This window comes from Tiliqua scincoides, chromosome 4 (assembly GCF_035046505.1).
Source record: "Tiliqua scincoides isolate rTilSci1 chromosome 4, rTilSci1.hap2, whole genome shotgun sequence".
NCBI lineage: Eukaryota > Metazoa > Chordata > Lepidosauria > Squamata > Scincidae > Tiliqua > Tiliqua scincoides.
The window spans coordinates 75,013,582-75,027,008 of NC_089824.1; the positions used below are offsets into that span (position 1 = coordinate 75,013,582).

Consider the following 13,427-nt stretch of genomic DNA (forward strand, 5'->3'; position numbering starts at 1 on the left):
GTTTCCATCATGCTCTTGAAATTAATATTGGAAAATTGAATTGTGCTTTGTCACAAAGGCCAAATTCAAATGGAAACCTTGGAATTGGGTCAGTAGACATTGGCCTTTTTGCAGAAGAGAATGTGTTGCAAATCCTCAGCTTCTTATAGGCTCATTCCTTTCTAGTTAATCTTAAGCAGAAAGAAAATAAGAATTTTAAAGATACTTTAGGGATAGATTTAAATTTTTCTTTGCAGTTTCTCCATAATGCAGAGTTGTAACTGTAACCTTAGACAAGCACATGCATAGTCAGTCTCCATGTTAAGCTCCTGCATCTGTAGTTGTGCTTTAAGATATTATTCTGATTAAGGGTACAATCCTATATACACTTTCCTAAGAGTGAGCCCCATTTAACACAATGGGATTTACCTCTGAGTAGACATGTATAGGATTGTACTGTAAGTTAGCCATCCTTTCTTGTTTGAAACATGCATCAAACATTGTAAACTTTTCTGCTACTGCTTTTTATAGTTCTACTTCTTAAGAATTGAAGCTCAGCATGCTTTATGCTAGGATGTGAAAGTTCTGGAGTGACTTTTGGCCAGTTCAGACATTGCATAGAGCCATGGTTTATCTCAACTGTGGTTTGTTTAAGAATTGGCACCTCAAATTATCACCCAATCCTGGCTTGTTCTCTCATCCTGGTTTGTTTTGGCTGCCCTTTCCACCTGTCCTCTGATGAAGTTCCTGGATATAATCCAAAGCTTCTTGTTCTTTCCCAGCAGATGGCAAAGTATTGCCTCATAGGTTATATTCCTTGTCATCTGTTAGGAGGAGAAATGTGGTATTGCAAGCCAATCACTAGTTTCTTTGAACATTTCTGCCTGTTCTTGGCTCAGTCATATTATTATTATTAACAGTATTTATATACCACTTTTCAACTAACAGTTCACAAAGCGGTTGACAGAGAAAAATCAAATAACAAATGGCTTCCTGTCACAAAAGAGCTCACAATCTAAAAAGATGCAAAAGAATATCAGCGAACAGCCACTAGAAAAGACACTGCTGGGGAGGGCCAGTTATTCCCCGCCCTGCTAAACAAAAGAGAAGCACCCCTTGAAAAAGTGCCTCCTACCCAGTTAGCAGGGGTAAGTAAGTAGAAAGCACAGTTCTTCTACTTTTCCCCTTCCAGGAAACACTTAACTCTTTCTTGCCTGTTCCACACACTAAGCACTTTATAACCTCTCCAGTGTTGGTTAATGTGAAACGGAAAACTTTTTGGAGTTCTTTAAACAACTTTCAAAGTCATACTCTCATCACTTTTGAATTTTGGGAGTTTGAAAGAATAAGTTTTGAGATGAGACACCTTTGATTTCTTTGTGTTTGTTTTAGTTTGACAGAAAAACAGTGAAGCTGCCTGCCCATATTGTATATTTCAATGAGAGGATGTGAACAGAGATGATGGTCGGAAGACAAAGAAGGCATGGATTGTTCAGCAAGAGCAGCTTTCAGTTTAGAGCAACTCTGTTTTACTGCCAATCCAAATTGACATCTCTGTAAACACCAGCTTATGCAAAATAAACACCAAAATAATGCAAAATCATAGCTAGGGCAAACTCTGCTTAATGAACTAACTTCAAATCATGGGTTCAGACTATGCTTTAATCCTGGTTTGTTTACCTGAAATAATCCATTTCTACGCCAATCTGTTGGTTCAGTTGAATATGGAAACTTATATTCTCAAAGTCATTGTCTTTTTATTCATTGAGTAGAATTGTACTAGCTTTTTCAGATTTATCGTAGGTAATTTATCATGATTTATTGAAGTTAATATAAAACATTTCAACTTTCATAGTACTGTACAGTTTCACTGTTAATATTTGAGTTTTTTGAGCTTCAATTACTTAAGCTTGAGTTTCAATTACTGCTTACTGCATTAACGGAGATGGTATTTCCATGCTTACAAGTAGACCATGCCAATAAGGAAATGATGGCTCCTGCTGATAATTTTTTCACATGTTCATTTAAACGTGTTTGTTTAGAATAACTATGCTTGCTTGGTAGACAATGTTATTGGCATATAGGCAACTTTAAGTGACTGTTGGTTTATTGTTTCACTTGAAATAGCTGTTTCTTATACTTCATGGCATCAGCAGATATTTTCTGAATTTGTCCTCTCTATGTAATAAACTCTTTTGTAAGAGTCATAGTCCTACTCCCTGACCCCGCAGGATACAGCAGTGGCCATTTTGAAAGCCAAGACTTCATGTATTCATCACATATTTTCTCTTTTCATCTGTTTGAAGAACAGAAGACTGTCTTTGCACTGTTTTGCACCAGAAGTGCACTGAGAAATTCTGGGTGATTGATCACTTTCCATGTTATGTTTCAGCTTTTTTACTGTGCTGGTTTTCAATCACTGGTTCATAGATGAATTGATGAACAAAAACTAGCTATTGGTGGGGCTTTCACAGCCAACTAGCTACCTCCCTTCCTGCCTTGCAAGGCATTCTGGAGCATGACCTGCCTTTTTCTGCATTATTCCATTCTTTTTCGAGTACCCCTAAAGGTCCTGTTGAGTGTCCTTGGGAGTACGTGAATACCAGGTTGGAATCCACTGTTTTACTGGTATGTTGTTTAAAGTGCACTTACTCTGTTTACAAAAGGTGGTGAAGACCAGAATTTAAAAAGAATAAAAATGTATCTTATGATCTTTTACTATGTTTTTAATAAATTAGAGACTACAGTTCTTAGGTAACAATTAGTGGTAGGTTATTTTTCAGGATCTGGTCTTGGGTAAAATCAGACAAAACTATAGACACCCCCCTAAGTTTAACCCCCGACTTATTTGAGGGTCATAGAAAATTCCATGATTGTTGGCTCAAAACCTGCCCTCAACTTATCTGTGGGGTAGGTGGGCGTCTACGGCAAGTTCCTTGCTTTTGTGCTGTTTATGAGCATGCATTAAGAAAAATAGACAGAACTATGGTAACTTTCTTAGGTATATCTTAGCACTGAACAGGAGCAAAGAAAAGTCAGTGTAGCCTGTTCATGTTAATGTCATTAAAAACTGTAACAATAGTTAATAGTAATAGCTGTAACAATAACAAAACTGTAACAATACCTTTAAAAACTGTAACAATAGCAGTACTTTTTCATCCTTCTCTTTGCAAAGCTGTGGGTGACTGTATCTCTCCGGTGTAGCACATGAAGTGGTGTTTCCATTATCTGTCAGGAAACTGAGATTGCTGTGTGGAAACTTGAGTCTTGGTATATGGAACTAAACTTGTACTTTGTAATTTCTATTTTTGGGATATAATAGTTTTCATTTTACCAGTTATAGAAATATCATTTAAGGGTTGGTCCATGCAAGGTATGTATCTAACTTGATCATTCATCCTTTGTGGCTCAGTTGTGTGTTTGCCTCAGTTTTCAATAACGCATAGCCTATAGGGTATATATTCATTTTGCAGTTTGTTGTGCACATCTGCATGTGGCTTACCCAGGTATTATGAAAAATTTAATGAAGTTTTATAGCTAAATACAGACTGGAAAAAAGTGATGCATCTCCAGGATACATTTAGAGCTTTTTGTAATAGCAGTATGGAATACTCTCATGCTAATGATACTTTGTGGAGTTTGTTATGCTTTTTGGGTCTCAGTTCCTCCGCCTCCCCCACCCACAGAAATTCAGCTACATATTGACTCTTGCACAGTTGTAGCAAAAATTAGTTTCTTGGGCACTGCTGATCAAGGGTAAAGTGTTGTTGGGAAATGCTTGAGATTATGATACACACCTGAGGAATGTACTTGCCTTTCTAGTAACAAAATTAAGGAATATTTATACATTGTCATGAAACAATGTTGAAAGGATATACCAGCTTGTCTTTTCAGCAGCTTGTTTGGAAACATGCTAGTAACATAAATTGGATAAAATCTGATAGTTTTCTTCTGCCTAGCAATTGACTATAACAGTAAAGAAGTTGGTTTCTTGCTGAATTGTTATAGTTTGAACATGCAGCAAAGCAGAGAATGTTAACATGGATTCCAGGAATAAATGCACTTCAAAAACATGTAAAAATTCATTGGAATTGCATAGAGGCGTGTTTCAGAAAAAAAAGTTAATGTGTCACTTTGTATAGTATTGGTTCATTGTGTAAATGAAACACAGTCAAAATGGTTATGTTTGTCTGTCTTAATGAAAATTAAATGTGCTTACATACTGCTACAATTTATTTCAATTTTAAATGATGGTAAAAAGGTTTTATGAACTTTGAATAATAAAGCCCCCTATAAAGATGTAAAAAAAAAAATCAAAATTTTGAAATCAGTAAAAATGATTGTCAGAGAAGACTTTTTTGATATAGCAATCACATTCTTGTTATAACTAGGGGTTTTGGGGGGATTTTTCCCCAAAATTTCTTGTTTAAAATAGCAAATTGTGGTATATATTTTTGTCCAAATTCTTATTCAGCACAGTACAAGCAGCACAATAAACATTTCAGCTGTGAACTCTGTATCATTTTAGACCTGTTACCAAACATATATACATACATATTAATTGATTTTCCAAACTTCTCAAAAGTGCAGCACCACATAGACAAGCATAATTTTTTTAAGGTAGGGAGGCGGTCCCCAGGATTGCGTCCATTTCGGGGGGGTGCTTGTCACTTACTTTTAGAAGGCAAGGCTGCAGGAGGTGCTTTGCACCCGCTTTTAGTGAAAGTTCCAAGCCTTGAGGACTGCTGTGCAGGGCTGCGCAGGGCTCCCTGCACCTCCTGCAGCCTGCTGCAGTCCTGCCTTCTAAAAGTAAGTGACAAGCACCCCCACTCGTCCCCCGCTTAGCAGCTCGATCCTGGGGATCGCGTTGCTGTCTTAGCCCCTCCCCCACAAAGACTTACTGAGGGAGTAAAGCTCCCTCAAAGTTTGAGTACCACTGCTCTAGCAGATACTTTAGCTGAGCCATTCCACCATCAGAAACACTTCAGGGGCTTGCTGCCTTAGTGAAAACTACTTGTGGATTCATCAGAATTAAGTGGTGTTAGTTCGTGAAATGAGTAGTTTTTCATGTTTTGATCCTATTATCATATTGCAATTTGAACAGAAATTCTCATTATTTTGTGTTCCGTGTTGGTCACTGAGAAAAACACCCCAGTTGTAGCTTTTGGTGGAATGCAGCCATTCATATTGACAGTTAACATGCTCTCAGCAACCATTGTCTTATACCAGTGGTAATACAATTACAACCTTACCTCTGTGAAGACCACCTGCATTGCTGGCACGCCAGCTGCAAATGTACCTGGGTTGTGTGTTTCTGGCCACAGTGATCCATGCAGTGGTAGCATCGAGATTGTAACACTACAGGTCGAACCTTGTTATACACTGATTTTTTTATACACTGATTTGACTCAACATGAATGGCCACTGCAAATGAGAAGGAATGTGCTGAGAAGGGGAAAAATGCATTCCTTTAATACCACAGTCTTAAAAAAACTACTTTTCTTACTGTTGTAGAGAGACAGTCATGCAGGCAATCATTCCATTCTTCAGCTGAGCCAGGTGGTCATCTGCATTTCTAATTGCTGACTGCTTCTCTATAACTGTAAGAAAAGCTATTTTTAAACTGCAATTGAAAAGAGATGTACTTTTTATTTTTTTTAAACTGCTTTTATTTAACACACTTTATGGTATCAGCAGAGAGTCTCGGGAACAAACCCCTGGGGATGTTGAGACATGACCTTATACTATTAGAAGCAATGGAGGGGCAAGAAACCAGAAGTGGGTCTTTAAATCTATTTTGCCATTGCTTTTTTTAATCCATGGATTTTTTTTTTATCCACTAGGGGTTCTGGAATAGAACCCCAGTGGATAACGACCTGTATTTGCTGTTGGAACATGCTTTACTTGGGCTGCCCTTGAAGACGGTTCAAGATCTGCAGTTAGTGCAGAATGTGGCAGCCCATGTGATTGCTAGAGTTAGGCAGTTCAACTCTTGTTGTGCCACTGCTCCATCAGCTGTACTGGCTGCCAAATAATTTCCAGGCACAACGTGATGTGCTGGTTTTGATCTTTAAAGCATAAACTTTAAAGGAGCAGGAGGTCTGGTCTAGAGGGTAGATCCTCCGTCTGCCTGAAGATAACATCCATAAGGTTGCCAGTTCGAGGCCACTGGCACCGTGCGACCTTGGAGCAGCTGACAAGCTGAAGCCGAGCAATTCCATCTGCTCTGAGCGTGGGAGGATGGAGGCCAGAATGTGAAGCCAGATCAGAATGAAACACCTTGAATGTAGTCGTTCTTGAAAGAAAGAACCTTCTTTGAAATTGTAAAAATCCCTATTTAATAGGGATTTAATAAAGCCTGCCTATGTAAACCGCCTTGAATAAAGTCTTGAATAAAGACCAAGAAAGGCGGTATATAAATACCTGTTGTTGTTGATGATGATGATAATAATAATAATAATAAACTCTTTCAGAATTAGTTGTGGGATTTTATTTATTTTTATGTTACCATCTGTAGATAAACTATAGTTTCGCCAAGTCTGTCTGAAAATAGTTAGATAATAGGAATTTGTCTCATCAATTATATGAAGCATGCAGTACTTATTTAAGATACTATTAACGTAGTGCAGCTTTTCTTTGACCATTCCCTTTAACTTGAATGTATGGGTCACTGAAGCTCAGCTGGTTATTTGCTAGATTCTGCAGAGTTGTTTTACGTATTATGAGCAAGCAATATGAGTTATTTGCAAAATGTGTAATGGTGGAAATTGTGCAGGTATGTAGCTTCTCAATTTTGTTTCTACTAGAGAAAAAGAGAAAAGGGATTGCTTCCCTAAGTAAATATAAAAATAGACCTTTCTCCCTAAAATAATGTACAGAGTATCCTAATTATTCCAAGCACTAATCTTATATTTCTCTTCTTTTTTATGTTTTCTGTTATGTGGATATGTTGACAATCCTGTGTTGCTGCTGTTGTATTTTCATCCTGCAGAAAATCACCGAAGGTAAGTGAATGGATGACTTCTGATTCTGCTTATGTTGGCTCTTATATGTTCTTCTTATACTGTTGCTCAGTATCTTCTGCATGTGCTTGTAAAAACACATATGGCCTTCACAACATTTTTGCCTTCTTTATGTGTACCCTTAGGACACAACCCAGCATTTAAGAGCTATTTTCAGTTCACTTTTCAATTAAAACCTATGTGTTCTAATGTGACTTAGGGGTTCTTACTGCATTATTTGTCCCTATTCAGGTTCTTAAACAGGGTACAGGAAAAAAAATCTGGAAAATGGATAGTGAAGTCTGTTTTTATGAATAGTTTCATGTGCGTTCATTGGTAGTCAAATAAGATTGATGTGCATGTTCAAAAGGCTGCTTTGTCAGATATACATACTGAATTATTTCAGTGTTACTTAGGTTACAAGTTGATGTAGTAATTACCAAAATGCAGTGCATTTGGACCTGTCTGCAGTTGCATATAGAACTGACTTGATTTCTGATGCAGGCATATACAGTTGCTTACCATCTGGCGTCAGTATCCACAGGGGTTCTGTTCCGGAACCTCCTGCAGATACCAAAAGCCATGGATACTGGGGTTGCCATTTAAATGCTTTTAAAGTGAAAAAAGTACACCAAAATAGCATTTCTTACCTTCGTGCTTTCCACCCATACAGTTTCCAAGCCTGACAGGGTTAAAAATAGCTCAAAAGATGCACTTCTAGGTTGCACAGAGGTTTGTTGTTCTTCCTAGCATCGCCCCAGAATGCATATTGAGTTAAATTGGTGGTTGCTGAGGTTGCACTTGTATATGAGTTACTCAAGATCTCCTTCCATTCTACCTTTTGTGTGTGTGTGTGTATATGTGTGTGTGTGTGTGTGTGTGTGTGTGTGTTTCAAGATTAGGAAAACTGCATGCATCTTACATTTGAATTGCATAGCTCCTGGAGGTTAAAAGCACACATGATTTCAAGACCAGTATTTATGACATTTAAATGGGTGACTAAGAGTCAAAAAAAAATCAGCATAGTTGAAGGCCAGCTATGTATCCCAAAATGACTTTTTTGTCTTTAAAATCCACTGCAAGGAATGGGGATGCTTTGGTTTTGAATGGAACCAGCAGCTCAAGGGGAGTGGTGTCTGACCTTTCCCCTGCTTGATTTTTCAAAACTTCGTTGGCCTTTCTCAAAGCTGCTGTTGGCCCTGCTAGGAAGAAAATATGAGCACAACATAGGAGTCTGGATATTTTTATCATGGCAGTGTTAATAGCAGCCTGGAGATGGATTTAAATTGAGAAAATAGCCTTTTCCGCAGAGTTGCCGCTCTGTTAAAATCACTGCTCCATTCATTTGTTTTAAAAGAACAAAACAGCATCATATCTTGTTTTGGCCAAGCTAAGGCGTCAGACCTTCCAGGATAAATCTGTGATCATCAGCATCTGGATTGGTCATAGATGTGCCTCCAGCAGTTTTTTGAATCCTAGTCTAAAAGCTCAATCCTATCCTCCCTCCCACCAATGCAGCCTCCCCAAAAATGTGTGCAGTGTATCCAGCAGGGTGGGTTGGATTGGGAGGGAAAAGGAGAATTCCTTCTTTTTATCCCTCGGTAAGTCTCCTGCTTGCCAATGGGTTCCCTAGAACCTATGCCAGCTCTTTAGCTGGTGCAAGTCTGAGAAGAAGGAAGGGTTGGGGAGCCTTAAAAAGAGGGGAGAGAATGTGGCACACGCTATTGCCATTAGACCCACCCCTCCCACTGCCTTCAAGCCTTGCATTTCTCCCTTTCCCCACCCATTCCCTGCTCCCCCCATCACTATCTTAGTGGGTCCATGAGGTGTGGTAGGGTCCGGCAGCAGTGTAAACAATGGAACTCACTTTTGCTGTTGAAATGGCCTTCACATTAATGTATTTTAGAAGAGCAAATGGAGAAAATAAGCTGAGTAGTTCTTAATTGTACTAATTAATCTCATGGTATCAGAATTTGGATAAAATTTTATATATTTCCATGAGCAATAGTAGGCTAGTTAATAGATTAATCACATGTTTTGTTTTAGTGCATACCTGAATTAAATAGTACCATAGTAAAATTTGTAAAAAGGTTGACATATAAGGGACAACATAGAGCCCAATCCTATCCAGCTTTCCAGCACAGATGCATCCATAATGGGACTCTGAGGTAAGGGAACAAACATTCCCTTATCTTGAGGAGGCCTCTGTGACTGCCTCCCCACCACAGGATGCAGCGCGTGCCCCATTGGCACGCCTACACCGTCACTGGAAAACTGGATAGGATTGGGCCCTTGGATGGTACATTGGTAGAAGTATTTGAAAACAGTGGTATTTATTTTTCTCAGATGTAAGCTCATTGTATTCAGTAAGACTTAGGCTGTAATCCTATTTTGCTCACAGAAAACAAACACCTCTATACATAGGACTTTCCAGGTTGAGTCTCATTATTCACACAGGTTCTAGTCCCAGAACTCGTGGATAGCAAAAATCTCATTCAAGCAAATCCATTTAAAAAACAATGTCCCTTTACTAGGTGATTTAAAAACCTTGCTGACCTTTGTGATGTAAGACAGAGTCATTAGGCAGACAATCCATCAATCAGTCTCTCGGGGGGGGGGGGGGGCTTAGAAAGGCTTTACTCCAAACCAGTGACCCCTCCTTTCACCCAGTGCTGGGAAAGAATGCAAAGTGATTTTCTTTCACTGTGCTCAGGGGGAAGGGAGGGGTCATTTGCCTTGGAGTGAAGCTGTTGTAAGTGCCTGGAGAGAGAATGATTGATGGATTGTCAATCGGCTGCCCTTTCTTGCATTAATGAGGCTATTGTTAAATGACATTTTTCCTTTAATATAAAGAGCACTTCTCATCGTGTTGAGATAAAACCTTGGGTGAAAAATTCGTGGATAATTAGATTATACCTGTACATTTGATTCTGGAGTATATGTGCAGTCCAGTACAGAGGGCACTAGTCTTTTTTGTTAAGTATAAGAGTGTTCTTGCTGAATGTACTGAAAGATGAAAGCTGCTTCTCTGACTGCTATGCATATCTGAACATGCCACCCATCGGTTGTGTCAGTACGGACTATGGTACTGTTTGTACAGCGAGTTATTCAATTGAAATGTGAGCGGAGATGCTGATTATTTTTCAGGTAGGAATTAAGAGTAATTTGGAACTTTCTTTCTAAAGTGGCTGCTTTGAAATTTGTGGTAACAATTGGAAGGAAAAGGTAATCTCAGGAATACACTGATGTTGTCAACACAGAAAGCAATAGCAATGTTCTAGTCTGCACACTTGTCAACATGTATTTTTTTCATTAGATTTCCTCCACCATAAGATAATGGGGACAGTGTTGAGTTAAGATTTATTTGATAGGTGTTTTTTAAAAATACATGTCTGTATTTATCAACTTCAGAATCATGCATTGTCCATGTCATCAAAAACCTAATTGCTAAAGGAAATGGTGCTGTTTTTCTTTAAAAGAGATCCACATACAGCTTTAATTTTTTGTTTATTAATTTCTTCTTTAAAACTGTTCAGTTTGCTTTATTGGAAATTGCTTTTATGTGTTTACACTTTTGATAGCTGCTTTGGGGCTATTTGAAAACAGGCAGGTTATGTATTAATGAATAAATATTCTTGTCTGCTTCCTCATTTGGAGCTGACATGCCAAGTACTGCTGTACTGAACAGCTAGGTTTTGAACTGAGGATAAAGATAACCTGCTCCCTCCTTAATATAGCCTCAGTTATTTCAGGCTGTTGCTAAGTTGGGAAAGGGAGCCTTTGTTGTTGATGGGCTTCTTGTTAAGTGGCCTGGCTATCCAGCTGCCTATCTGTCTGTCTCTCTCTCTTCACCCCCCAAATTTTAGTTTTGATTATATAAAAGTTGCCAAGAATCTAATGTGCAGTGTAAGCTCATGGTGGCTTGTATTTTCCCCCCTACTTATTAGTAGTAGACCTGTTCCTAAGGGGCTCAAAAAGAAGAAGAAAAAATGGTGTTCAGAATTAAAAGAAAGCAAACCCAAAAGTGATATTTCAGAGCCTAATTCTCCTCCTCTGTCTCACAAGGCCATTGATGTTCCTCACTATTGTGAGGGGGAAAGGGCAATTATCCCCTTAACCGACTAAAGTGCTATCCTATGTATGTGTGATATGTAACCTCCTTATGGATCATCTTCAAAGAAGAATGATTGTGTGTAAGCAACATTGGTTTTAGTTTTAACCATTTTAAAAGTCACTAAGTATCTAATGCATGGTGTACTCAAATTCCTGAAATAAATGAACTGGAGCATTCTACACAAGTGTGCTATCTTCAGTTACAGATGTACAGTCATAGTTACAGAGGAATACAAAGTTACATTGAGGGATTGAGGGATTACAGTGGTTCAGTGAGTAGTGTAGGATTAGTGTTTTCTCTACAGCTGTTGGTGGTCACTTTCCATGAGTGGAATGCTAGTATAGAAAGTTCTTAGTGTAGTCCAGATAAGAAAACAAATCCTGGTAATAATCTGAGAAGCATCTTGGTTATTTATGACTTTAAATGTTCCTTTTCCAAACCTGCTAAGATGAAGACTGATTTTTGTTCAGAGTATTGTGAAGTGTGATAATTTGAGGAAGATTTTAATTTAGTTTCTATGTTTTTCTTAGGTGTTTGCCTTTGATTACTGCTTTTGGTCTATGGATGAATCAAACACTGAAAAATATGCAGGTATAATTTTTCATTACCTCTTTGCTTGACTGTTGATTTTTAAAATTTCCACCTCTAGTCCATAACACCCATTTGTCTGAAATGGAGACTCTTGGTTTCTCCTAGTGAATGAACGCTTTCTGTTTAAACAGCAGCATTATATGAACCTTCTGAATAACCAGCCTGACTGGCTTACAGAATGTGCTCTTTGTTGCAACCTGGAATTTTAATAGTATAAAGCAGGGCTTCTCAAACTGGGGTGTCATGATGCCCGAGCCAGAGGGCCCTGGCCTCTGTCCCCTTAACGGGCTGGGGCAGGGGGGAGGCAGCGATGTGATCCCCAGGATTGCGTTGCTAAGGGGGGCACAGGGACTGGCATTTGCTTGCCAGTCCCTGCAGCAGTGTTCTGGGGGTGCGGGGAGCCCTGCATAAGTGTCTCCAGGGCTCCCCAGCCTTCTAAAAGTGAAAGCGGATTGATCACGCTCCACTTCCAGTTTGCAGAGGTGGAGTGTGATCGCTCTGCTTTCACTTTCTGGAGGCTGGGGAGCCCTGCAGTTGCTCGTGCAGGGCTCTCTGCACCCCCAGGACGCTGCTGCAGGGACTGGTAAGTAAATGCTAGTCCCTGCAGCCCCCTGGGCGATGCGATCCTGGGGGTTGCGTTCGTTGCTGCCTTGCTCCCCATCCCCACCAAGTCATACAGCAGCTCAAACTCTTCATGACAGTTTGAGAACTGCTGGTATAAAGTGTTGCTCTGTCGAATTCAGTTCTGTATTGTGACTACTCTTAAAATGATGCTGTTAAGCTCTATTGAAATCAAAATTCCTTTTGTTCCATTTTTTGTAAAAGAAGGTGCTGAAAGGTCAGCTGTCTGATTATTAAAGAGTTAATATCTTACATCAGTTATATTTTATGTTTATTATTTAAATGGTTTATATCCTGCCATTCCCTCTGAATAATAGGAACATGTTCTCCTCTGTTCCCGTCATGAATGGTCACGTTCTGCAAGATCCTATTGGTATATCTTCTTCTGTTTTGCCAATAATGCCTTGCCTCACTTATCACACTCCATCAGTACCTTAGATCAGGGGTGCCCAAACCCCGGCCCTGGGGCCACTTGCGGCCCTTGAGGCCTCTCAATGTGGCCCTCAGAAAACCCCTAGTCTCCAATGAGCCTCCGGCCCTCCAGAGATTTGTTGGAGCCCACACTGGCCCGACGCAACTGCTCTCAGTGTGAGGGTGACTGTTTGACCTCTGGCATGAGCTGTGGGATGAGGGCTCCCTCCACTGCTTGCTGTTTCATGTCTGTGATGCAGTAGCGGCAGCAAAGGAAAGGCCAGCCTTGCTTTGTGCAAGGCCTTTTATAGACCTTCATTCATTCATATAAGTTCATCTTTAATATATTCATTTATGTAAACTTATGTAAATTTATTCAAATTTGAAATGTAAATTCTCCCCCCCCCCCGGCCCCTGACAGTGTCAGAGAGATGATGTGGCCCTCCTGCCAAAAACTTTGGACACCCCTGCCTTAGATGTAAGTACCATAGAAAGGTACTTGACCATGTAGTACTTCTTTGTTCTCCCTGTGCCCCCCCTTAGTGACAAGGAAATATTTTGCTATACTGTGCTGTACTGACCCTCCCTGAGAGAGCATGGATGAGGACCATGTTCTTTGAACACTATTATGGTAGGTTTAGAATCTCTCCTTTTGAGAGGAGGTTTGATTCTATCTTTTCCCGTATCTATTTTTTTTCAAAATATGTGAC

General features: G+C 39.5%; 1 protein-coding gene across 3 annotated transcripts in view; it reads left to right on the forward strand.

Annotated features, from left to right (window-relative positions):
* The window catches only part of KIF13A (kinesin family member 13A), a 128,712-nt gene that overhangs the window by 24,506 nt on the left and 90,779 nt on the right, over positions 1 to 13,427 (forward strand). For all 3 annotated transcript variants that reach the window (XM_066623208.1, XM_066623209.1, XM_066623210.1), the window contains exons 3-4: positions 6,971 to 6,983; positions 11,625 to 11,685. In XM_066623208.1, coding sequence (XP_066479305.1) covers positions 6,971 to 6,983; positions 11,625 to 11,685 — 74 coding nt within the window. The remainder of the gene's footprint in view (positions 1 to 6,970; positions 6,984 to 11,624; positions 11,686 to 13,427) is intronic.